Source organism: Paroedura picta, chromosome 8, assembly GCF_049243985.1.
Source record: "Paroedura picta isolate Pp20150507F chromosome 8, Ppicta_v3.0, whole genome shotgun sequence".
Lineage (NCBI taxonomy): Eukaryota > Metazoa > Chordata > Lepidosauria > Squamata > Gekkonidae > Paroedura > Paroedura picta.
In genome coordinates this window covers 39,699,391-39,726,006 of record NC_135376.1, presented here as the reverse complement: position 1 = coordinate 39,726,006, position 26,616 = coordinate 39,699,391, and the positions used below count along the sequence as shown (strand labels likewise).

At 42.5% G+C, this 26,616-nt stretch overlaps 1 protein-coding gene across 1 annotated transcript; it reads right to left on the bottom strand.

Annotated features, from left to right (window-relative positions):
* Window positions 1–989: 989 nt before the first annotated feature.
* On the bottom strand, window positions 990–26,365 carry EHHADH (enoyl-CoA hydratase and 3-hydroxyacyl CoA dehydrogenase). The gene is made up of 7 exons (XM_077349191.1): window positions 25,668–26,365; window positions 22,364–22,467; window positions 19,929–20,104; window positions 17,421–17,532; window positions 16,352–16,456; window positions 11,425–11,766; window positions 990–3,109 (listed from the first exon to the last, which is right to left on the bottom strand). The coding sequence occupies exons 1-7, from the start codon at window positions 25,739–25,741 to the stop codon at window positions 1,839–1,841; spliced, it is 2,184 nt and encodes a 727-aa protein (XP_077205306.1). The 5' UTR covers window positions 25,742–26,365; the 3' UTR covers window positions 990–1,838.
* Window positions 26,366–26,616: the final 251 nt, after the last annotated feature.

Below are 26,616 nucleotides of genomic sequence, written 5' to 3'. Positions count from 1 at the left end.
TTCACTGATTCTTTTATTTATTAAAAAACATTTATACCCCTCCTTTCCTCATGGTTCAAGTCTGCTAAACAATAAATATTTCTAGCTAAAACCAAAATAAAATAATCCCAAATCCTTTTCTCCCCTCCTTGCAAGATTCCCATGACCGGGAACTTCCCAACACCTGCAAGTTCTTAAATCTCCTCCCCCTTGTTAAAAAAACAAAACAAAACTTATGCTGGCATGGTTGTTAGTTTTTAAGGTAAAACTGGATTCTAGTTTATCTTGCTGTAACAGAAGTACGCAGCTGCCCCAATGGAATTCCTCGCTGGGGCTCTCAATTGTTAACACATGAGTAGGGTTTTTTGGTGATACTGGTTTCCATGTGGAAAAGCCTGGTGGACAACTATCTGGCCCGGATAACTCGTCCTAGCCAGCTCCAGTGCGAGAGAACAGTGGCGGAAGAGATGGGAGCCCCGGCCAGAGCTGGTCCCAGGCAAGCCCCAGAGAACACTGCCAGCATCAAACAGAAGGAGGCCACCGTGTGCAGAGCCAAAGGGAAGGTCGCAGGGGGAATGCGCACTGCCATTACAGAGGGGGCCACCATTTTGGAAGGGGAATGTGCAGGAGGGATGGGTGCCACCATTACAGTGGGCACCACCAATATGGAGTCCAACAGCTTGGCTGGGCTTTCCTTTCGCATTCCCCAGCCTTTGGTCCATCAAGTAAAAATCTTCTAGCGAAGGTAGGATATTGAAAAGTGCAAGGAGCTAGCCACAAACCCAACTACTTAAGCGAAGAGGCTATCCCAAACTGGAAGGGGCCAGTCCTTGGTCATCCAGTAAGGCCACCTAATGCATTTGAATTTGAATAGCCCTACTTGAGCAAGCAGAGGTGTGACCTAATCATCCTTGGATTACTTCATCCCACTGAAGAGAAGAAACCTTCAGGTAAGACCAATGTTTTGTTTTGAAGGTATATGTGCACACAACAAAGACAGGACAAAAACATGGGGATAATTAAAATAGTTTTATTTAGAAAAAATGTTGGATCACAGTGATTTTTATTTTTGATTTCTTGGTCTTCAGAATGCATTAATATTTCCAAAAGGGAGAGAGGAAGTAGTGAGTTGCCTGAGACAACATTGGCTACAGGTTGCATGTCACAATCAGTATATGAAGTAGAAGAGACTGGATTGCTAAAAGCAGAGATCTGTCCCTCAGCCCATCTTCTCAGGAATCTGAAGGTTTTTCTCACTCCACAGCATTTTAAAGCAGGCTATTTTTTTCAATATTAGCTGACACACATTATCCTGGATCCAGCAAGGATAATAAGTGATTTCCTCAGATCTGTTATTTTTATATAATGATGTGAATCTGATACTCATTTCCTATCAGGTTGCAATTCTGAGATTTGTGGTTTGGCCAGCTGTTTTCAGACTTTTATAACAGCCAGCAACCTTCCAAAGTTATGAAGTTCAATCCCAAGGGAAGTTAGGGGAAGATGAAAAAAACATTCTCTGTTTTCTCTAGCCCAAGCTCTATAAGGTAGAGATTCATAATACTTCACCTGCAAGGCCCAAATTATCTACTGTAATGGGTTTGCATGAAACTATGGGACATGTCTTAGATAAGGAGACCCATGGTTGACCATAGCCAGCACCCTTCCAAAGCATAAATGTTAGAACTCCAGCCCTAAGACTGTAATGGGTAGATGGGGAAAATGCTTTCTACCTTCGCCATCCCAGCTGTACTGAAATCAGAAGAGAGTTTGACATTGTTCTATGATGTGCTATGGTTGAGTTTGGATTGAACCATAGCTGTCACAACATTTAATCTAAAGCATATATTGCACTGTGATTATAGTTTACTGTTCTGAGATCCCACGAGTGATGACCACTCGCTCACAGGAGGACTACCCAAGGCTACAAGCTTCTGCAGAAGAGGACTGGGCTGTAGGGAGGGTATATCAGGATTAGCCTCTGCATATTTCTGCAGTTTTGCTAGAACTGTAGGTAAACCAACCTCAGAGGCATAAAACATAGGGCCACCCCTATGTCTGGGCCAGCCATAGCCATTGATATAGATGGTATCAATGGCTTCTGGGCATGAAGCTATTCCATCAGACAATATCCGGAAACCCTCATTGGCAAGGGAATACAGACAGCGCTCCAGGATCTCATCCTGTGTTACAGTGCGCACTGTAATATTATGGATATTCCTATAGTCAGAAAGAAAACTATGAATCCATGGATCTGACTTGGGGACTCTTCCACCAGGTTTATCATATTGATACCATCCCTTGCCTGTTTTCTGTCCATATCTCCCTTGATCGCATAAGAAGTCAGGAAGTGGGCTGTATCGTCTGCCATTTTCCTGGCGAGGAAGTGTGCCAAGAGGCAGACTGGCTCTAGCTAGACCTTTCTCTTTCCTTATTCTCCAACCAACATCCAGCCCAGCGAGATCTGATACCTGAAAGGGTCCCATTTTGAAACCAAATCCTATTAGAGCTTTGTCTACTTCCTCAGGAGTACTGCCCTCTTCTACGAGGAAATAGGTTTGCTCATTATAAGGAAGCAACAAACGGTTCCCAACGAAGCCGAAACAATTCCCTACTAAAACCCCAATTTTCCCTATAGCTTTGCCTAGGCTCATAACAGTGGCAATGGTAGTAGGGGATGTATGGTGACCATAGATTACCTCCAGCAATTTCATTCTATGAGCTGGTGAGAAAAAATGAGCCCCAATGACCTGGTGTGGACGGTTAGTGACAGCAGCAATCCCATCAATATCTAGAGAAGAAGTATTAGTACACAGAAAGGCTTCAGGTTTGCAGATTGTAGATAACTTCTGGAAGATCTCTTTCTTCAGCGCCATGTCTTCAAAAACAGCCTCAATAACCAGGTCTACATCTTGCAGGGCATTAAAATCCAGTGTGAAGTGAAGCAGGCCAGGTTTATGGACATCCAGCACCTGGCCGTTTGGTTGTCTTCTTAAAGCTTCACGATCTAAGAAAGCCATTACAGCTCTTCTTCCCATCTCTAAGTGATTCTTATCCTGCTCCAAAGCCACAACTGGAATCTTTGCCCTCACCAGAGAGACCACGATGCCTTGGCCCATTGTTCCCAATCCTTTTGATTTAAAGAGGGGGCGGGGGGAACAGGCAAAGGGAAAAAATAGTTAGAAACATTTTACTAAACATTTACGAGGAGACACTTTCTTGGTAATCTTTTAAGCTTTTACCGTGGGTATTCTGTGCTACTGATCAAAAGATCTCTTAGGGATACGTGTTCAGATAATTGGCATCTCAAACTCTTGTTCTTTAAAAAAAGAGTTGCCAACTTCCACGTGGTGGGGTTGGAGTTCTCCCAGAATTGCAATTGATCTTCAGATTATAGAGATTAGCTTCTGTGGAGAAAAAGGCAATTTTGGAAAGTGGACTATGCCATCACATCCCCACTGAGCTCCCCAATCCCTAATCCTCAATCCCCAAATCTCTAGAAATTTTCCACCTCAGAATTGGCTGAAAGACAGGTTAAGTTCTGCCCCTTCCTAAGGATGACCAATGGGAGCTGATGGAATGTTGATGAGGGGGACAGTTGAAAAGGGAGGCCTGATAAGCACAAGCCTGAAGGAAGCCAGAGAGAAAGAGGAAGGTCCCTCCTGTGAAACTGGTGGAAGGGCAAAGCAGCAGCAGGAGAAAGGAAGTTGGGGAAACACAACCACCCTTCCCCTCATTTTACTGAAGCTCCTGAAGGGGCAGTATAGCTAAAAGGAGAGAACCTGCAGGGTGCCACATCCCCATACTCTGCCTGGGGGACTTGGGAGCAGACAAGATAGTTAACGGTGACTGCCTGACCTACATGTAACCCTGAACTTGTGGAACAGAGGCTGTGGAAGGTGATAGGGACTCTGAATGAAAAAGGGTACCACAGCAACCCTATAAATTCTAAATAAGTCCTTTCAGGAACTTCTCTATTTCTGCTACATTTATACTCACCACAATATTTTCCTTGGCTTTTTTCTTAACCAAGCCCTTCCAGATCCTATTTCTTTACAGTGTTTCCATAGAACTCTTTTGAATTCCTGTTAGTTTACCACTCCGGCCTATCACCAGCAAGCCTTTAAGTTCCAGGCTTTCCCCTTCTATGACCACATCCTGAAATTATTTCTCTCTTTTTTAAACGTTGCAGTTTCTGCATATAGCAAACCTTCATTTTGTCACAATGGCCTTTTCTGTGGTGGCACCTTCACTCTGGAATTCCTGCTCCCCAGTGTTTTGCCTGCCTGCAAGTTGTAGATTCAAAGTAACAATGTTGATTTGTATCCCAGGCATTTGTACTAGTGTGCTTTATCTTATGTTGATTTGCTATTACTGTATTTCTCTCTTTCAGCTCTGGATTTTACCCATAAAGTATATTGTGCAATAAAAATCACTTCACAGCTTTCGTTGTCCCTATGTTTGCTTGGCTAGCATTTTAACTAAACCTTCTAATCAAAAATATGGAGTGAGCTAATATAGGTGAATATAATTAACGTTTCAGAGCTGCCTTGATAATGTTCAGAAATTAAACAGTGGGCTTAGTATTGAAAGTCTATATTACAGGTATATTTAGCATCATCATTACTCTCCCTTGCAAATACAGATTTAGCATAAGGGTCCTAAATAAGGATAGACAGAGAACTGACTATGAACTGCTACCTGGTTTGTTAAACTGTGGTTCTGATCTTGAGATCTGAGAGTTTATCTCCATACTTATGGCATGAGCTGTCAATACCTATTGGCTTTCATTACTTCTGGAAAGATTGCCTCTGATGAACCATCCTTAGAACCACTTGTACCATTTACATAAAGCCTTAGTTGGCACTATATGGTAGCTCTTCAAGGAGATTGTTATCCAGGCTGGTTTAAGTGTTCACTGCATTCCAATACAGCCCAATGATTCTTGATTCACACTGGACGTTTTCTGCTTTATCAATGATTACTCATCTGGATGCCAAATTTCTTTTACATTGCTGCTAAAAAGGATTGGAATGAGCCAATTTTCTCTTGTCCCTTCCTTTGTCAAACTAGATTTAGGGTTACTGTCACTGCCTGTGGTTTACTGGGGCTCAAAACTGCATGAGAAACACATTAGCTTTGTAGTTAATTCCATTTTTAAAACCCCCACAGAACACAGATTATCAGTTTTAAAAATGTGAACTGTTCAGTCAGATGAAGAAATGCAAACCAAAGGATTAAAAAATTAATCTAAAAGCAGGTTTATAAAGAATAGTTGAAATTATGTCATCAGTAAAGCAGAATAAATATCACAGGTCAAATAAGGTACCAAAAATTCACACAAACTGTCTGTACCAGTGACCTGACTTTACCCATATGTGTAAGCATCTACTCTATTCTACAGAAATTGCATCCTCAAGCACAGCATATATGTGAAAATGCCAAAGTACACAACTGAATCCAAATTAAAAAGGCTATTGGCACTAAACCTCATAACTAGTACCCAGTTTATTCTATATACAAAAAATGTTGAATTAATAATATTCAATATCTTAACCATTGGCCCCTTAAAGTTAAAAGGGCCATGTAGGAGGCCCTGTCCAGGCCCGAACAGCCACCCTGTCCAGGTGGTGTCTGGGTCAGCGGGCCAATCCAGATGCACCCAGCAAAGCTGGGCGCATCCAGATTGGGACGGCCATGCCACCCAGACAGCACGCGGACCACAGGCCCTCCGGTGAGGAGGGCACGAGCCTGGCCTGGGATGGCTTCCCTGCGGCCCACCAGGCACACTCGGCGCCTTGAAGAGGCGCACCGGGTGTGCTTTGCTGGCCACGGGAAAGCTGCGGCCTCACTGGGGGGGGCAGGGATGGCTTCCCCGTGGCCTTGCCAGGGGGGAGGAGGTGGGGGATGGCTTCCCCTCGGCCTCGCCAGGGGGAGGGGGCAAGGGCTTGCTTGGGTGTACTTGGCACACCAGGGGGAAGCAAGCCGTGGCAGCCCTTTCAAAGCCCATTCTTATGAACGGTTATATATGGTTATATATGGTTATATAACTTTATATAACCAAAGATTTTAAAAGAGAGCCATCTTGGTATAGAGTTTAAGAGCAGCAGCCTCTAAATCTTGAGAACTCGGTTTGATTCTCCATTCCTCCACATGTAGACAGCTGGGTGATCTTGCGCTAGTCACAGTCCTTTTAGAGCTGTTCTCAGAGCAGTTCCGTCAGAGTTCTCTCAGCCCTACCCATCTCACAGGATGTCTGTTGTTGAGAGATGATGGGAAGATGAGTGTAAACTGCTTTGTAATTCCTTTTGGTAGTGAAAAGCAGGGCATAAAAACAAACTCTTCTTCTAAAAAGGAAAATACCTGTATCTTGTTTATCTTGGTTTTATTTGGGTCAGATACCATCTGACTGTAAATGCCCCCTGCCACCTGCTGGAGCAGTCCTTTCTCCCTCAAAGTCCTCTTTTGTCTCTTCATAGTTCCATAGCATCTGTATAGGCCATACTTTATTAGAGTAAGGGACCCAATATAGACCTGGGTTCATCCTTTCTGGACAGACAAATTTTCAAGCTCTGAATATGTGATTTTTCCTATTTCCAGTAAAGCCAATCAGAGTGGTAACTGGTTGGCCTTCAGGGCAGTCACAAAGCCAGTCCTCCCTATCCTACCCTAGATTCACTTTATCCTACTAAAAAGTGAATCCACTTAAAAAAATTGTGCTGTGTAAATATTTAACTAAATAACTGTAAAACATATTTATTCCCAATTTATTTCCTGCCACTCCCTTGTGGCTCGTGGCGGGTTACAGTGTCTTAAAACCCCCATTAAAACCCCATTAAAAGACATAAAACATTACCAACATGTCGGAAAATCAATAAAACCCGACTCCCCCCCCACTACTAGCGGGTGGAGAAGGAGGTCCCGATGATGTTCACTTCAGATCCCGGGGGGGGGGGTGTAGATCTATCTTACCAACCCTGGCCTCAACCTTTTACCCATTGAAAGATCCCGCAGGGCCGCAGCTCTCCCAGAAGCTCATTCCACAAGGTCGGGGCCAGGACCGAAAAGGCCCTGGCCCTGGTTGAGGCCAGGCGTGCTTCCCTAAGGCCGGGAATGACCAGCAGATTTTCACCCGCAGAGCGCAAGGCAAAAAGACAAAAAACTCCTCAAGCACAGCACGTAAGTGAAAATATGTGTGTGGATACATACTGGAGACAGGGCCAGATATGTGTACTGATACAAGAGGAGATACAGCAGAAAAATTCAGAGTGACACCTGCAGAGAGACACTTCTCTGTGCAGCTATAGACACTATTTTTTTGGGGGGGGGAGCTGCTTTGTGATTCTCTTTTTTGAACTGATATTTATTTTAGATTTGTATTTATAGCCCACCCTTCTTGAACCAATCATCTCGGCGCAGCTACTGTTGCCTGTTATCAGGGGCTGCTGTAGTACTGATCCCATGTATGAGGAAAACCATTCTAAAGCTGAGAACACTATAGTGACACCTTGTGACAGAGTGTAAGCATTACAGATTAAAAAGAATGAAAAATGCACTTGCTTTCCCGTTCATACAGAAAGAGTATTTAAAAACTGAATCCATAGATCTTAGTTCCCAAACTCAGATACCACACCACAGATTCTGCTATAGGCTTATTATATCTCTGGTGACACAGCAGGAAAAGGACATGCTTAGAAAATATCTAGCCTTCTAATGAGAAAATATTCTCAATTCACACACAGTATGGAGGTTCAACTCAAAGAGCCCAACCTGCTTCTTAAGGAGATTCTCAAGGTTAATACCAGTAATCCTAGGTCCAAACTGGACACTAGACATTGTGGCCAGTGAGTCAGATTCGTACTACTTTTTCATTTGTTATTACTCAGAACACTTCAGGTTGTGTTTAGATATTGCTGACCTTACAAATGAAAACTGTTCTTTTGCATTCTATACAAAGAAGTGAAAGATGGACTAAATCAATTCACCAGCTAGCCGAGTGCCAGCAATACTCAAGAAGCAATCAATCATGCAAAATTCATTCTAGCATGCCTTAAAGGCATTTCTGATCCAGTTATCTTGAAGCAACTAAGCAAGTTTGCAGCAATACACGGCAACCTGTGGATAATTGTAGATTTCTTATACAGATTCATTAGTATACTCTTGATTAGTTATGTGCAATTAAAAGTGCTGTTTACTTAAAGGTTTGCTGCAGTTTCTGAAGATTATGCAAATAAGGTTCCAACATTTGCAACATATGTTGGTAGATGCTAGTTCTTCTACAACATGATCACTTTAGGATTAGAATCAATTTGGAGTAAGGTCCTCCTCTGGATAAACTAGTCCTGCTCAGTTCCATTCCGATGATAATTCAGAGTTAAACAGTTTTGGTTTGACCTGTATTTCCATTACAATAATTTTACATATGCCTCACTAATCTTGTAGCACACCTGTCACTCATTTCTTCCTTCAAAGTTCAAAATTGAGCCCTTCACTCCAAAGCCCGTGTGGTAATGCAGATCGGGCAGACACACATTTAGTCTGCACGCTCAAAACCAAGAGACATCCCACATGTGCTAAGCCTCAGGCTCCACACTGCTTTATATGACTGTCATTTCTCCAACAAATGAGTTCATAGCAACTTCAGGGTTCAAGCTTCTTGGTAGATCTAACTTGCCACCCAAGGATTTATGTGCTAAAGGGGTATGAATCATGCAGAGAACTATAATTAAGATTGGAAAGAGGAAGGGGTCATTTGGAGACGTATTCCTCAAGGCTGCTTTGTGGAGAGATGAGTTTGCAGAGGGCTCAGATTGCACAGGCTGCAGCAAACCACATCCTGGATCTAATAACGGGTATGTGTCTGGGGGGAAGCAGAGAGAACAGATAGCTGGCACTCTCTTAAAATCAAAGGGGACATGGCTGAGGGCTGGGCTACTTAGAGAATTGTCTCCCACTGAGTACACCGATCAATATGCAGAACAGGAAGGCTGAAAAATGTGTGCAGCGCATCAAAGAGTTTTATTTCAACTGCCTTTATACAAAATTAATGAAGGCATTATCTTCCAGAAGAGGAGGGGAGGGAGAACAGAAAATTGCAAAATGGGAAGAGTAGAACACCACGAGATGAAAGCTTCTTAAAAGGCAACTATAAAAGAAAACATTTTTTGTATTATTACATCCCTGAATGATGAGGTATGTTTGTAAATTAAAAGTGGAGACAGTTTTATATCTGGCAGCCTCCAGCTGAGCTTCTCCTTAGGGTGGCCAGAGGCAAAGGAGAACAAGCCCTATTCCTGTATTTTTAATTTCTTTGTAGAAAAAGGAATGTCTGTATAATGTACTGTGCTGGATAAAATCTCGTTCTGTATAGATTTCTGCTTTCAAAAATCATTGCATTATGAAGTTAAAAATTCAATTTGGCTTTCCATTTGCCTAGCCATATCAACCTTGTTCTACTTGTTTTAAAGGTTCATCATAGAGATGGAGGGGAGTTATTTCAGGTTTCATACCAAACCACAGCTCATGCTAAGTATGGAGTGAACAGAAAAACTTACGCCAGTACCCTCCAACAGTAGTGTGGAGTGCTTGTATTCATATTATTATTGTGAGACCTCATATGTCCCTCTTTCCAATAAAGCACTGGCAATAAGCAGCCTGTAGAAGCATTATGGATTAATACTCAACATGTCAATTATCAATAACAAATAGGGGACATCTCATTTTCCCTTCCTGCATTATTTCCTCTTTCCATTCCTGAAAGCCTCTACAGCCTCTTCCTTTCTCCTGCTTTCTTCTTCCCTTCCCACCCACAAGGGAATCTACCCTTAACTGCCCCCCTGTCTTCAGCTTTCCTTCCCTCTCTCCCCAGAAGCCTTTTCCTGGAAAAAGTGTGGCCAAATTGCAAGGTGCCAGTTGAGCCTGGCTCAGGGAACCCACAGACCACATCTCTCAACACCCCTTTCTCTGCTTCCTTCTCTCTTCCCCACCTACAAACCAACCTTCTATTATTTGTGGAAACATCTGTCTTGTCTATTCTTAAGAATCCACAGATTCTGTTGAGAATTAGACATAGAGATGTTGAGTTAGTGTCTGGATTAGCCCTCCCAGGCTTACTAAGGAGGCTGGTGGGCTTGCCTGGATCTAGGTTGGCCTCCAACTGAGATGGGCCCATAGCAGCTGAAGTATCTGGGCCAGCTCCAGCAACTGGGCAGCAGTGCCGTTCAAGCCACTGTAGCATGGTCTGATGTCTGAGAGGGAGATGTGTGGATAGCTGCCATGCCCACTGCCTCAGACTCAGGTCACCCAAGCATCTCAGGTGCAGGCAGCTGCATCACTGCCAAAGTCACCACCACCTCTGAGAGGCTAGATTGCCTCTAATAAGGCAGGACTAGCACTGGCTTCAGCTCTACAAACCCAACAGAGACCGAACAACTCAAGCAGGAACGCACTGTGACTCAGGAACTCTGGCAAGGCCAGGGGCTGGGGGTGGGTGCAGTTAGCAGGACACTGAGGGGGCGTTAGGTGGGAGTCCCAGCAAAGTGGATGGGTGAGATGAGGGGGATGGGTTCAGCCTGTCTGGGCCACTGCCCACTCCATAGATAGGAAGCACACTCCAGTTCCAGAGGACGGTTGGGACTGGCTGATGCGAAAGTGTGGCCTTCCCTGGGTGGGAAGGATTTAAGAAGAGGTCCTAAAGCATGGTGAGGAAGAGGAGGTTGTATTGGCTTAGGCTGTGAGAGGGCCAATTCCAACAGGAAGGAGGAGGAAAAAGAGGGTGCAACTCCCACCCCTCCTTATTCTGAGGCCTTGTGGGCCTGCTGGGACAGCAGCCTGACATGACTGCGAAGAGCCCCAACAGTTGTATACTTTCAGTTATGCAGACAGGCTTTAGTATACTTGCTGTTTCATGGATCTTGTGCTCTGAATTTTGACATTCTGGCTCTTTAGTTTTAAAAGGTTTCTGACCCTTACTTTAAACCATAATTTTCCTATGGAACACTTAAAAGATCAAATCAGGTTTGTCATGATATCTGAACTGAGTTAATGGTCTCCGGTGCCCAGATACTATGAAAGACCAATGTCTTATACATAGCTGTGTAGCACTGAGAAAGGAAGCCAAGGCTAAATTGATAAGAAGATTGTTTCCCAATAGGATGGCCACCATGTTATCCCTCTAAGACTATGCTACCTTTGAGGCTGGGAAACATCCCTGAGGGAGGAGATAAATAAGAAGATGAGTGACTCCAGCAGAACTTGGGAAGTTGGCTTCCCTTCATCCAAATCAAAGAGTACTTAAAACTAAACAGGGAGAGAAACAGGAACTTTAAAGCAGCTAAGTGGCCCCTGGGTAGGAAGCCAATCTCACTTATCCACTGACAGTTGGATTGCTTTCTTGGCCTTATTTTTGTATTCCCCAAAACCGTTTGAACAACTCAAGGGACTCACCTATCACAGCTGCCCTCTTTATTGGCTGAGGAACAGCGGTTTTCCAGGATGCTCCACTGGGCAATGTCCACTTCTCCATGGCTCTTTGTGCAAAGAAGGCATACTGCAGTGCCTTTGCTTGGCCCGAAGACAACAGGAAGAGAAACAGTTCTCTCTCTTTGCGAATTCCCTCCTCAAAGGACAAACGCAAGGAGGCTTCTACAGCTTGGAAGCACATTTCTGGTGCAAGACACCCGCCAGCCTGCTTCTTCACTTTCACCAGTGCCTCTTCAATGATAGCTTCCATATTGGGTAGCCTGGGAATTTGCTTTGAGCAGACCCTACGAGGACCCACAGGCTGATCTATTAGGGAAAGAGAAATCAAATCAGTTTATGTCTTCTCATGACAAACTGAAAGTCAATTTATCGTCTTTTAATTGAAGGGAAAAACTAGGGCTCAAAGATTTGCTTCTGAATGCTATTCATGCTTCCTAAGAATTAAATTTCACCAAATTCAATGGAATGCTCTCCCAGATACTAGAAAGAACTGCATCTGTTTTGTGTCTTTGATGCTGTTTTTGTTCAGGCTTCTTTAGAAAAGGATGCCCTGCAGCATCTTTGATGCTTTACGATTTTTTGCTGTGTTGAAAGGGTTTGGGGATAGGAAGGAACTTTAGGTCTGAGAATTCCGCTCACTTGCAAAACAAAAGCAATCGTCTTTAAATAAAATACTGTACAATATATAACATGATATATAATATTCTACATGGTAACAATAACAAACTTTATATAGGCCTTCGCATTCATTATATCCATGTTACTGAACTCAGTAAGAAAGGCTAGTATTATTATATCCATTTTGCAGTGAGGTTGGGGACCCCTGAGGCTGAAAGAAATTGGTTTTCTTAAGGTCACCTAGTGAATTTGTAGTAAAGGCAAATTAGCCACTATCTGAATTAGCCACTATGTTGACGTTATGGCCCAGAACTTGAAGGATATGCATCAAACAACTTAATTAGTAGCCTGTAAACCCTTTGCTGTATGCATTCATGATGAAAGCAGGGTAATTTATGGAGGCAAGAAAGCCTCTAGAAGCAGGAAGTGAGAACACATGTTTCATATGGAAGTTGCTGGATATCACCTACTTGGTCCCTTTGAGAAAACTGCTTTGATGCAAAGAGGCTGTGGTTGCTATGGTGCTGACTTCACTTAGGCATTTTTCTTCCTTCTAGTTTAGCACTTCTGTGTTAAATTACACATTCATAGAATCATAGAATTGGAAGGGGCCATACAGGCCATCTAGTCCAACCCGCTGCTCAACGCAGGATCAGCCCTAAGCATCCTAAAACAGGACTACTACAGCAGTGGTCCCCAACCTTTTTATCACTGGGGACCACTCAACGCCGGGGACCACTCACTGGGGACCACTCAACGCCTTTTACTGAGGCCCGGTGAGGGGGGGGTAGTTTACTCCTCTACTCTCAACCACTGCCCTAGCGCTCTCTGATCACTATGGTAATGTTTAAACATCCCTTCAAAATAAGATATACACACGCCACAACAATGAAGCGTGCTGTAAAGGGCTGGGGGGGGGGCTGAAGTAAAGGGCCGGGGTGGGGGGAGAAGGCATCCTTCGGGGCCCACCTCCAATTAGTCGATGGTCCGCAGCCCACAGGTTGGGGATCGCTATACTACAGGACGGTCTACCATTTGCTTTGATCATATGACTACTCATGCTTTGGCTCCTGCATACACACAGGCTGGGGATCCTCTCCACCATGAGGACTCTGGCAGTCAAATGTCTCCAAAGAAGTCTCATGCAAATGGTCACCCAGAAAGGCAGCATTGTTTAGTGTTTAGAGTGCTGGATTAGGATCTGGAAGACCCAACTTGGAGTCCTCATTCTGCCATGGCCAGTCCCACACTCTGAGCTTGGTGTAGTGGTTAAGAGCAGTGACTCCTAACCTGGCGAGCTGGGTTTGATTCCTCATTCCCCCACATGCAGCCAGCTGGGTGACCTTGGGCTAATCACAGTCCTGATAAATCTGTTCTTACAGAACAGTAACATCAGAGCTTTCTCAGCCCCACCTACCTCACAGAGTGTCTGTTGTGGGGAGATGAAGGGAAGGCAATTGTAAGCTGTTTTGAGACTCCTTCGGCTGGTGAAAAGCCGGGTATAAAAACCAACTCTTCCTCACATACAGGTGTTGTGAGCGTAAAATGGAGGAGAGGAGAATGATGTAAGCTGATTTAGGTCTCAATTGGGCAGAAAGATGGGGTGTAAATGTTATAAATAAATTAAATAAAGAACAATCATTTTATAGAAGACTCTCAAAGGAGTGGAAAAGGTACCTCTTATGGTCTGCAAACCAGATCTACTAATCTGGAACCTTCTCCCATGCCGATCGGTTAATGATATGGCTGGGCAATAAAGCAATCCTGACAGTATAGGCAGAATTCAGAGATTAACACCTAAGTACCATTTTTGTTAAATTTGTATCTTATTTTTTCTCAAACAAGAACAGAAGGGCAGGTTTTGGTTTTAGAATGCTGCCCAGTGAGTTTCTGGGCTGTTCAATGTTTATCTAAAACCTCTGCTTCTCCTCTCCAAACCCAAGGTCTTAATCATTAACCACACTGCAGTTGCAGAATGTCCCCAGTGAAGTACAGTAACAAGGTGCAACTGGACTCAAATCTGTGTAACATTCAAAAGAAACCAGCAGCTATTGATACAGACAACATATACTTTGTAGTGTAATGGCAGGGCCCTCCATGGAAACAGCCAGCTAGCATTTCATTCCCTAGGGGGAACTGAATGCAATGTTATTTTTCAGGGTATGGTGCCATCAGGTGGACAAGCAGCTAAAAACAGACAAAAATTGAGCTGCACATGATTTGAGGGATCTGTTAAACCTAGAGGAAAATCCATGGGTCAGCCTAGAGCCACCTTCTGGCCTAGAAAATTTATAACCTCAATTATAGTTTTTGAAGAATCAATAATGGATTTATTGAAAAACAGGTTGCTTTATATATGATTTTCCAAGTATAGGACAATGTAGTCAATTTTTTAAGGTACTTGAATAAAAGCTTTAATTAGCTATAGGGATTGCGTTTCATAACTACTCATTTCTTTAAACTGACGGTATGATTGGACCACTCAGTTTGTGTGAGCATGATTTTTTTTGCCACTCGTTTTTGTGCTACAACTGGTAATAGGGAATCAAGTTTAGCAATGTGTTGGCAGTGACTCTGAATATATACATTTTTATGAGGTTATTGAACCAAATAAAACAGTGCTCAGCAACTCAGTGAGGCCTGAGGAGTTCCTATGGAATCTGGTTAGCTCTTTTTTACTTCCAAGTCATTGCACAATAAGTGTCTAACTGTCAGCAGAGAAGTGAACAAGCAAATGTTTAGAAAATGTTTTCGGTGCAAGTGGCAGAGGAAGGCAATTGATTTATGTTAAATTATAAGAAGAAATTCATAACTACAAGAACAGCTCAGCCATGTAACAGGTGTTCTGAGAAGGTCATGCAATCTCTTTCTTTAGACGGTTTCAAGGGAAAACTTAAGCAAGCATCTGTTATGGATGCTTTATATCAGACTTGTACAATGTGTGACATATTGAGCTAAATATCAACCACAAGTCATGTACCAACCCACAAGTCTGGGTAATTGAAGATCCTCACACATGGGCTTGCTTGCCAATTGCTTGGAAGACCCAAGGAAGTAAGAAAAAGATGATTATGAAGCTTCTAGTGGGTCACCATGTCTTGTGTGGTGGGCTGCATTTGTCTTAGTGGTTCTAGAGTGACATGAGCTTGATGCAAAGAAGGCATCTTGACTCAGGGCAGAAGAGTGTATCTAGATGACACAGTGAATCCCTTCCATCTCTATAATAAACACAAAGAGTAAGGTTGTTTTAAGATGAGCAAAAAGAGGGCCTACATTCCACTACATCAAAGCCTTAGAAGAACGGCACTATCAGGGCTGTGACCTGTCCAGGGTCATCCAGCTGGCTGCTTGTGGAGGACCAGACAATCAAACCCGGCTTGCCAAATTAGAAGCCACTACACCAAGCTGGCTCTCACAGGTACAGTAAAAATATTTTCATAATAAAGTATCATGTTTCTTGGGCAGCCAGATTTCAGATGCTGTGTCCCAAACTTTGTGAAAAGCTTTCCTGTTAAGGTTTATGGATTCTTTTGAACTTTGAAGAAGGGTTTACGTTCTGGCCCTTTTCCTACATGAGTTCTTTACACTACATATCTTAGATTTGTCTGCCTGAAGAACTTAACAGCATTACTTGCAGTCAGAAGCTGTAAGACTGGTATTGCAGTTGTTATATACCAACAAGGCGAGGTCTATTTTAATTTGGCTGTTGAAGATTTCATGGAAATGAGTCCAGTGATCAGATACCTAAAAGTCATTTTTTATTATTTATTTTATGATATTTATATACTGCCCTTGAAAACGCTAGAGGGCGTCACCCCAAGGGTCAGACATGACCCGGTGCTTCACCTATTATACTGCCCTCTCTTGTGGTTCAGGGCTGTTTACATGGAACTTTCATGAAACAGTACATTGTAAATAAGCGTACTGGTTTGAACATATATAACAGTTTGATAATAGGAACGTGTCAAATAGAAATGATTTACAAAATCAACATTTAACAATAGGGCAGTTCTCTATTTCTCTATGAATTCACCTTTTTGGGTTACACAAAGGTGGGCTGCATTTCAGGACTCACACTAAAAGGAGCCAAGTTCCCCCTCTCCTACCTTTTGTTACAGCCTCCTTACCTACAGTTTTTAGGAAATTATAAGACAGGTGAGTCAAACAGCAGATTTCAAGAAGGCCACATATCTTTCCTCCCATAACTACAGCAGAATTTCAGTTCCTGCCTTCTGCTCCTCACTGCTGCTCTAAGTCAGTCAAGGATTCTTACCAGAGACTCTTTCTGCTAACTGTATTGCTGCTTCCACCGTATTTTCTTCTACGATTTCATCGATGATTCCTAGTTTCAGTGCCTCAGGAGCCCATATGTGCTTTCCTGTCATAAAGCAGTAAGAGCTTATAAGTTCACTGTTCACTCATATCACACCTGATAATCAAATGGCTCAGGTAAAGTTGTGGGAAATTCATTTCTCACTAGTAGAGAACACTGATTTCTGTGTTGTTTCACATGACATGTTAATGCTTATGCCTTGTTTCAGCTCCGTTTCAGATTTCTGCAATACAGATCCTATTGCACAGTTTATTGGACATCCCATCCTATGGCTTCAATTGACTTACTCTGTGCAATTTGCCTTGAGTCTTGGTGAGAAAGCTGGATCATAAATTATGAAAATAAATAAATGAATGACCCATTCCTCAACCACATGCTAGAGAGCTAGGCTGAAGAGATCAGCAAAGTGCAAACACAAGTGCAGTGGGCTTAATAAGGTGGCAGAATACCATGATGTCTCAAGGGATTCAGGATTACAGCAACCAGTCCCAAGTGCTTTGCATTCTGCAGCTGACCCTGTAGCTTCTTGAAGGACAAGATTACGGGCCTGTCCTACTCGCTGTTGTCTTGCAGCACCACCACTTTGGATGGCCAGAGGGTGGTATTTTAGATGCCAACTCAACTGGGATGAAGTGACACAAAGAGCTATTAAGGTTGTACCAGCTTGGCATAAACCTATCAACGCTGGCCTGGATTCCGAGTCTAGAATCTCTTCACTCAGGCACTAGTTCAGCTGGTCTTCGACTACTCATTCCTGTTTGACTATCTTCTAGTTTCCAGACAGACAGCTGTAATATCATTTTAGCATTAACAAAAGATGTAAATTGGATTGCAAGGAAAAGTGAAGTACAAAGAAACTGCTTGATCCTATTGTCTTATACTGAGATGGACCAATGGTCCATTTGCCTAGTGTAGTGCCAGCTTTATAATAGTTGTAGCAAGTGGACTTTGTAGTATTTGAGTGTGTGTGATATCTGTATGTGCACCATCACATCTAAAGGAAGTTTACCTGTTGTGATTATATCAAGTGCAGCTGGCACTCCAGTCAATCTGGGGAGCCGTTGAGTTCCACCAGCACCAGGAAGTAAGCCCACGGTCACCTCAGGCAAACCTACCCGTGCCTGCAGCAAAAAACGGACAAGACATACTATCAAAGACTCTGGTGAAGCGACAGACAAGGCTCATCCTGACCCTTCAGTCCTTCTAGAAAGCTGTTCTTTGTGGGCCCATACTCGTAAAGTACTCAACTAAACTTGGGAAAAACTTAAGTTTCAGGAGTCAGAACTTTCTTTTCTTTTTCCTTTCTTTTTATCTCATGCCTTGCTTCCATGAAACTCAAGGTGGTAAGCAAAGGACTGCCAGGTGGTTTCATATCCAGGAACTGATATGAGCCAGTCCTGTTTAGCTTCTGCAAATGGCTATATCATGTACCTTCAGATACATTTTGAATTATTTTTCCTTTATTCACTACTAAATTCCTTAATTTAAAATCCATTAGCCCTTGGGTGTGCTCTAAATGCATATTTCTAACTCCATACTCCTGCATGCCTCATTCCATGAATAAGGAGTACAAAATCCAGTCATTTAATGGATTCTCTGTGAAGACATATGTGCTAAAAAGAGATGTCATTGTTGTACTACAGAGGTAACTGTGCTGCTATTTAGGATTTTTGGTTCAAATTGAGTTGAGTGAGGAGACTGGCACTGGCTTTGTGCAACAGGAAGATTACCAAAGTAAATAAATGGATGTGGAAAAGGTTCTGAAGTTTGGGGATCAGGAGCTGAATTGCTACTCCTTGGGCTGTGCTTGAAAAAACAGCACTGGATTAGCACTCCATTGGGTTTGCTTTTCCAGTATCTCAGGGAATAACAAACAATCTCATCCCTTTAAAAAAGAAGAGTTTACAAAAAGGCACAAGAGTATGTGTTTGCTGGATGTGGACAATTGTTTTAGTCAACATTAAGGATGTCAAAGACAGGAATAATTAGGTACACACTCATCATTAAAAATCACAACAGTTTTGAATGCATCCAAGTGGTATATTTTCCAAATGAAAAATATAGTGAATCCAGTCCTGGGAAAAATGTGATATCACTGCAATGGATGTACAACTTCAAGGGGCTCTTTATTTATTGTGTGAAAAGCTGATCGTGGAGAAATCCCCTAGTCACACAGACATACATGAATGAACCACAACCATTCTACAATAGTTTAAAGAGTCCTGATACAGCCAGCTATCTCAGACTGGGCCATGCTATCACAGGTTCTGCTATCACTAAATTAAAGAACAAAACAGGCTGCTTCAAACCAAAAGGGATTGGCAGGTATATTGCGTGCTGGAAGAAAACAGCAACAAATGGGCTTGAGCCCCTCCTACTGTAGAAAATAGCCCAATACAAGCAACTGAATGGGTGGCAGAAAGCACTTAAAAGAGTATGCTTAGACAGTATAGTAATGGATTAATGCTACTAAGGGCAGACTTATAAAGCTTGTAAGTATATTGTACAGCTGAACATAAATACCACTGGTCTCAAAGGACAATTTGTCAGATGTTTGTCTCTCTCCCATTAAAATGAGCAGGATTTGAAAGTGCTTAACATTGACTGCTCTTACAGTAAGCTAGACTTAATTCTCATATCAGACACCAAGTGCTGCAGGAAATTTTATCATATGACAGTAAAACAGTTTTCCATCAGTTGCAAGGAAAAGGACATTTTATTACAAAAAGGATTCCTTACATTAGTTTGCCTACATTGAATTTGCACTCCCCAAAATCAGGCCCTTCCTGCATTTTGAAAATGTCTCCCTTTACCACTCCTAAAGTTTGGTGTAGGGGTTAGGAGCAGAGACTCCTAATCTGGCAAGCCGGGTGTGATTCCCTGCTCCCCCACATGCAGCCAGCTGGGTGACCTTGGGCTCATCACAGCACTGATAAAGTTGTTCTGACCAAACAGTAATATCAGGGCTCTCTCAGCCTCACCTACCGCACAGGGTGTCTGTTGTGGGGAGAGGAAAGAGAAGTCAAATGTAAGCTGCTTTGAGACTCCTTTGGGTAGAGAAAACCAGAATATAAGAACTAACTCTTCTTATCTAATATTCGAATAAAAAGTGGGACTAATAGTCAGATACAATAGTGAACCATCATTTTGGAACTACAAGAATTAGCCCCTTTCCTCATGTCTCTTCAACATGGCATCTGAATCTTCCCTGGGTTGATGTTTTCTGGGACCTGTCTGTTATATTTACAGACTAGTTCCAAGATTTTCTTAGGAAGAAGCAACAAGTAGGCCAGCAGAATGGATCAACATATGGCTCATTCAAAGCATATTGCATATTTAGCTGTGACAGATTCTCCCTTGGCTTCCACTCACAGGCATTCTATTTAAGTAGCTATTGCTACTTCCTGTACTTGTACTTCAGTCAGGGTTATGTCTGTAGGTGGCCTGCACTCTTGGTGTATCAGTTATTCTTCTGCTGAGCAGTCTAGACTTAAAAGGGGAAAAAAGCAAATATTACCTGCACATGTGCAATCCTGTAATGACAGCCCAGTGCCACTTCCAAGCCTCCTCCCAATGCCAAACTTTCAATCGCAGCCACCATTGGTTTGTCACTCTTCTCTATTAAATCAATGATTGATCCCAGACTGGGTGAACTTCTCTGCTCAGGGTTGGAAAACAGTTTGATATCAGCACCTGAGAAAATTAAAAATTGCCATGAAAATATACTATTCCTCCAAATAACCAGCCATTTAAATCTTCCTGTACATTGGCAGATGATGGCCAACAGCAATCAGGATTTTCAGGTTACATATTGAGAAAGTAGTCAAGTATGCAGCTCAGATGTTCTTTCTGTGTATAGAAATTGGGTTCTGGAAAATCAATCCTGTACGTTCTGTTTTGTAAACTGTGTAGAGCTTATGAGGATTTATTTATATATTTATATACCGCCCTCCCCCGAAGGCTCAGGGCGGTTTACAGGGAACAGGAAACAAGTACAGATAACATGATGTAACACATGTTCAATAACAGTACAGCAACAATAACCCCAACATGATAACAGCAATAATAATATGATAGAACTACAAAGGAGCCTCAGCTCAACTCTTACTGGAACCCAGTGCGTTAGGCAGATTAGTGGTGGTCATAATAGGAGGGGGGGCCTGAGGGCCAATTGGAAGCGATAGTCCGGGTCAACCTCAACCAAATGCCTGGTGGAGGAGCTGCAATTAAAGTATTGTGGATATTTGCAATTTAATGTTATAAATACTGATCAGGGAATATCTCTGATTCTACTTGGCCCTTCAGAGCAAATGGTTGGCCACTGTATATAACTATATACAATTAAATGAGCCGTTGGTCTGATCTAGGAGGAAATGCCTTCTACCCAAAGTTCACCCCAATATTTCAACAATTTGGATTGCACTCCGGTAATATGCTAGATTACTGTAAACTTGTAGTTGGCAGAAAGGAAGGCGCTGGGGGAAGGAACCATCAAGCCCTAAGCACAGAGCTCTCTAGTTCTTGCTCATGCTAATGACTCTGGCGGAATAGTTTGCTACCCAAAACCCTGATGGAAAATGACATCCAGGGATAGAGAAGAAAATAGCCTAATTGTTAGAGTATTCTGTTCCTTATGGGACAGGAAGATTTGAAAGATCCTGCGGGGGGGGGGGGGAGGACTTTCTCAAGAAAGATTATACATTTTCTGGACTTATTAGAATCTCTCTTATCTTCCAGCTTCTGACCAAGGATGCTCAATACATGAAGGACTAAACTTGTACTTTAGTAACTTCACATTGTCCATGTTGCAAAGGACAACAGGGAGAAGTCACAACCATGAAATGCTGAACTTTAAACTACTGCAACAAACCTGTCCTACATAAACATAATTTAGGATAAGGAGAGATAGCGAGCCACATGTTTTTATAAGAAGAGTTGGTTTTATATACTGCTTTTGCCTACCCAAAGCAGCTTACAATAGCCTTCCCTTCCTCTTCCCACAATAGATACCTTGTGAGGTAGGTGAGGCTGAGAGAGCTTTGACAGAACAGCACTATCAGGGCTGTGACTAGCCCAAGGTCACCCAGCTGGCTGCAAATGGAGGAGTGGGGAATCAAACGTGGTTCACCAGATTAGAAACCAACTCTCGTAACCACCACGCTGGCTCTCTTTGTACACTTACTCAGACTGAATGCTTGAACAGAACATGTTTATTCATTGATTAAACTTTCTTATATTTTGAACACTTTAAACTTTGTCTCTGGAAACATATCATGCCTAGTCAGTCTTGTAGGAGCAAAGTGGGCAGGTGTTAGTTGTGCAGCTCTCTTTAGCCAGAGAATCTCAGAGTTACTGGTGACAGCAGGAGTTGCCCAATTTGTTTTTGGCACTACCATGAAGCGAGTAAAGCCTTAAAATTGCCATAGGGTTTTCCAACCTCCCAGAGATCAAACCGAAGGAACAGGGATGACTTGCTAGTCTGTTCTTTCACATTTCTTATGACTTGCGTGTGTGTGTGGGGGGGGGGGTAAGAAGTACAAGGGGGTTTGCAGGTTCAGCCTCCTGGCGCAGATTTCAAGCCCATTGTCATGATATAGTTTATTTAAGTAATTTCAGTAATAACATAGACTTTCTCCCCCTTTTCTGTGTATTGATGTGATTGTATGGATGGGATCATATATATGTAGGTTTAGAGATTATATTTTGGGCCCAAGTAAAATCATTGTGTGAACATAACATACCTATTATCTAGAATGTTAGTGTTGCCCCATGGGAGCTCATCTATAGGTGCCTGGTTGCAGGGGTTGCAAGAAATGGATTTTGGTCCTCCCCCCTCCCGTATTTTGTATTATTAAAGCAACAGTATCAAAGTACAGCTGCAAAACTTAACAATATTGTATAGGAGCAAGAAACAAATGATATGCACACAAGCATGAATGTGGAAACTCTTACCTGCACTGAATTTGCCATTTGCGCCACAAATCACAACAGCTTTCACAGTAGGATCAATATTTGCATGCTGCACTTCTTGCTGTAAGGCCTGTAGTGTTTTAATACTAAAACAAATCAGAGAGTAACTTTAAAAATCATGGGGATCGTAGCTGAGGATGTGTGTGTGGCTAATTCCCTAAGAAGTCTCAAAATGGGAATTCAAATAAGCTAGCATACAAGAGCTACATGGCATATTTCAGTGGTGATTCTACCTGTTCAGCCCCCACCTCAGTTGGGAAAAGCCTCTCCACATGGTGAAGGACCCAAGCAGTTCAAGGAAATAAACCTCAGCCAATCACATCAGTAATTTTCTGAAACTTTACTTGTTGTGGAGTTACAGAATATAGGATGATAAGGAAAACAGTGGGTGGTGCTATTCTGCAAGAGCTATAGCAGAATTCACAATTGCAGTTCTTGTGCTTTCACTTTAACAAACTGACACACAAGTTGTTATGCAACCTCTTGCACAAACTTATATCTGGATTAAGTTGTAATTTTCTTTCATAACATTCTCCCCAAGTATTAGTGATCACATGATTTTTCCAAATTATTAAAAAGTTAGCATATAAATGGCTGTAATTGCTTAATATTGCTGGGCACCAATCAGCCAGACTAAGCAAAGTGCAATTGCCTTACTATGTTCCTTCATTTTCTCTTTCCTACCCTCCAAATGCATCCTCTCTTCCTTCACTTGATAAAATCTTGATAATTTCCCAACAATCTTGATAATTCTGTCACACCAATTAATAAACTTCTGCCTGTCTTGTTTGTCCATGCTGCTCCTGCAGTGTCAACTTCTGAGTGGCTTACACTTCAATGTGCTGTTTCCTCAACAGGCCTCAGTTTCCCCTCATTCATTTTAATCAACTTCCAAAAATAAATTAGCACATGGTATTGCTAAGAGTGCAGTGGTGCACATTCTACAGATGAAATGAATCACCTCTAGAGGGAGCAAAAATGTAAACGCTAGTACAGATCTAAGAAAAGTACAAACCTAAAATTTCCTCTGAAAGATAAGAATGCTGTTGCATCTCTTAGCTCCCCCCACTTTCTTTGCCAATCCCATCAATATTACTTTTATTAACTATAACTGCTTCAGAAATTAGGATGCAGCAGATAGTTTGTTTATTATCAGCAGCTTGAGGGTTGCCTGATTCACATCCTTGTAGCATGTAACACAATTACACTACACATTTCAGTAACACAAATTGTCCTTCACAGGGAGAAAAGCAACTGCTTTAATAATAAACAGTAATCCAAATCACAGTGAGATTATTAATCACAGTTTAGTCCATGGATGCAAAGTCCTTTCCTTTTATACATTAACCAAGACTATGGCTTGTTTCTGGAGAATATGCTAACAGTGCAATGTCTTTACATTCTTTTCAGTGATTAGAATTTTAAAATGTTAATTTTCAACCCTTCCTCACAATTGCCAAGTCTAGAAAATATAACCTAAGGCATACTCCCTACTAAACTACCAACTAGGTGCTGTTACATGACCCTGAGTACTCAAGTCCCTTTGTTGGACAATTTCATCCTTGCATGCATGTTAATTAACTTGTGTAAAAGAGCAATGGCCACGTTTCTCCTCTGTGTAAAGTGGTAATCCCATGATAAGGCCTCACAACCACTAAAGCACAGTAAGAGGCTGTCTGAACTATCAGGCCTGAAGTTTTCTACCTGGAAAGGAGCTCATGCATCTCCTTCTCTTTAAGCTTCCAGAACAATGGACTTGCTTGTCTTCCAGAGATGTACCTCTTGAGATTCATATGAAAGGCTTTTGAAAATGGCTGTTTATTGATATTCAATTAAAATTAGCCAGGCACTTTTGATCAATTTGAAAAAGTGCATACAAATTACATTCTTGCCCCTGAGAAATCACAAGTAAGCACCGGGAATGAATTTTGTTAAGGAATATTCCTGCAAGCAAAGGAAAGACTGTATCTGGAAAGTACATAGATAAATCTGAGAGGTGAGAGACAACTGCAGAAGCAGTGATCTGTAACAGGAAGATCACAGGGCCAATAGTCACGCTGGAATGTATATATTCAGAGTTGAACCATCCTAGGCAGAACATGAGGGACGTCACAAATTTGTTTTCCACCTTAAAGAGGGTAGTTATTTGTTGACTTTGTCATACAATTATGAAGCAAATAGGAAAAAAAGGTGCTTGCAGGGAAAGAATTTTTAATATTTGTAAAACCTCAATGCATTTCACATCAAGCTTCCTCAGGGGGGTATACTTCACATTCTCAGCAGAATGTTATTTTCCCTTCTGTTGAATACTTACAGAAGGGAAAGTAACATTCTACCGAGAATCTGAAGCAATATCCCCTGAAGAAGGTTGATTTTAAAAAAATCTATTTTCTTGATCTATCCATAGAGTTTTCAGAGAATGAGGTGGCTGGATGGAGTCACTGAAGCAGTAAGTGCAAACTTAAATGGACTCCGGGGAATGGTAGAGGACAGGAAGGCCTGGAGGATCATTGACCATGGGGTCGCGATGGGTCGGACATGACTTCGCACCTAACAACAACAAATTTTCTTGAATGAATTTGATGTAGTCTCTTTTTTCTTTCAGTGTCTCAAGACGAGAATCACCAACAACTCTTTTAATAGGAAATGTCAAGGATTGAGCCAGGCCTAGACAACATAATTGATTCAGCATCAAATTCCAGCACTATATCACACTGGAGAAACTTGCTAGAAAATTGGGAATAACAATCAATTTATAGTTGCAGTCCTAAAAATCATCATTCTTGGGAATAAGCCCTGCAGAATAAAATGGTTCTTACTTCTGAGGAGACCTGTGGGAATTGAAGGGAATTCTACTGGGAAGAGGGGAAAAAGAAAAGAAAAAGCAACCATGTTGGCCCTTGGCAAACTCCAAAAACAGAAACCAGGCAATACCTTTTATTAAGACCAGCCAATAAAAGATATTATTACATTGACTTAAAAAAAATGTCTCCTAAAATGCCCAAAGTGAGACTTGCTTTTGGGCATGTGTGTGCAGGTTTCAGTCCTATTCCATCAGAGTAAACATCTGTGAAAAAGTGGAGCATTCACATAGGATCAGGTGATCCAAGGCAGATGTGTCTTTTTAGGTATAAATGCCTGATCCAAGGATCAGAAATAAGTTCTGGTGCTGAATTGTACTGAGAGGTTCTCAGAAAGAGAATAACATGTCTCCTGAGTTCCAAACGAATCCGGCAGTTGTTCGGAACTTGAATGGAGCCTCTCCTTATCCAACCCCCGCAATTACCTGAGCGTGTTGAGTGGAGGATTACAAATTCGGATTACGGCCACCGCAGCTGCCCCCCTCACGTACTGCGCCATGGTCTCTCCACCGACCCTGCCAGTTGACCAGCTGGAGGAACGCCGAAAGTTTGATTCGTGAGCGCGAAGGGGCGGGATCGCTGGAAAACGGGAAAACCTGACGGCTTAAACTCCTTGGAGCGCTCCGGATTCCGCCCCCACGAGGAGGAAGCTCTGATTGGCAGGACGATCAGGCTTCGCTCCAGTTCCCCGCCATATTGGCTCGGGGTTGAAATCCCAACCACCCATCTCGATTCTAGGCAGATCTCCTCAGAAGTAAGCGCCAGGCAGACGCACGGAAATACTCCGGCGCGCTTCCAGGTTTAATGCTCGCTGCTCGATCCAAAACAACACACACCAAGGAGGGCCCCATACGCCTTCACCTGTCCCAGTTGACTTTCCCTGTCTCCGAAGTGTTCGTTTTGAGATGCCGCGGAGTTGGCTCCGAAGAACAGCTAAACAGGAAGGGAAATACGGGAGGGGTTTTGGGGAGAACTTAACGACCATGAAGACAATGAACGCCGTACATCGTCGTCTTTAATAACTGTCGCTGTTGGTAACAGTAGCAAACAAACAAAAGGCGACAAAACGAAAGTGTTGGCTTGTGCTTTAACTACCGAGGAGCTGATGCGGGTTACAATTCAGTTTGCAATTAATTTTTTTTGTTCATGCGGCTCCGTCCTCCCGTACACCAAGGTGTGTGGCGCAATCCCGGCTGGAGTGTAACCCTTTCACGATCTGAGCATCCGCTGCTCTGTTTATACGTGCGCCTGACGCTTGTTATTAATTAATAAATGAAGAGAGACACACACCGAAACGCAGTGGCCACTTGGGGCACACATGCCCACTCAACGCCGTTTAAGCCAACCCGGATTCGCTTTTGCATCACAAGCGCA

Excerpts from the sequence above, each read along its gene's own strand:
- EHHADH (XM_077349191.1), bottom strand. The coding sequence starts at position 25,741 with ATGGCGCAGTACGTGAGGGGGGCAGCTGCGGTGGCCGTAATCCGAATT. Across the intron at positions 20,105-22,363 it reads AAATGGCAAATTCAGTGCAG|GTGCTGATATCAAACTGTTT; the intron begins GTAAGAGTTTCC and ends TAATTTTCTCAG. Across the intron at positions 17,533-19,928 it reads ACAGGATTGCACATGTGCAG|GCACGGGTAGGTTTGCCTGA; the intron begins GTAATATTTGCT and ends TTTTTGCTGCAG.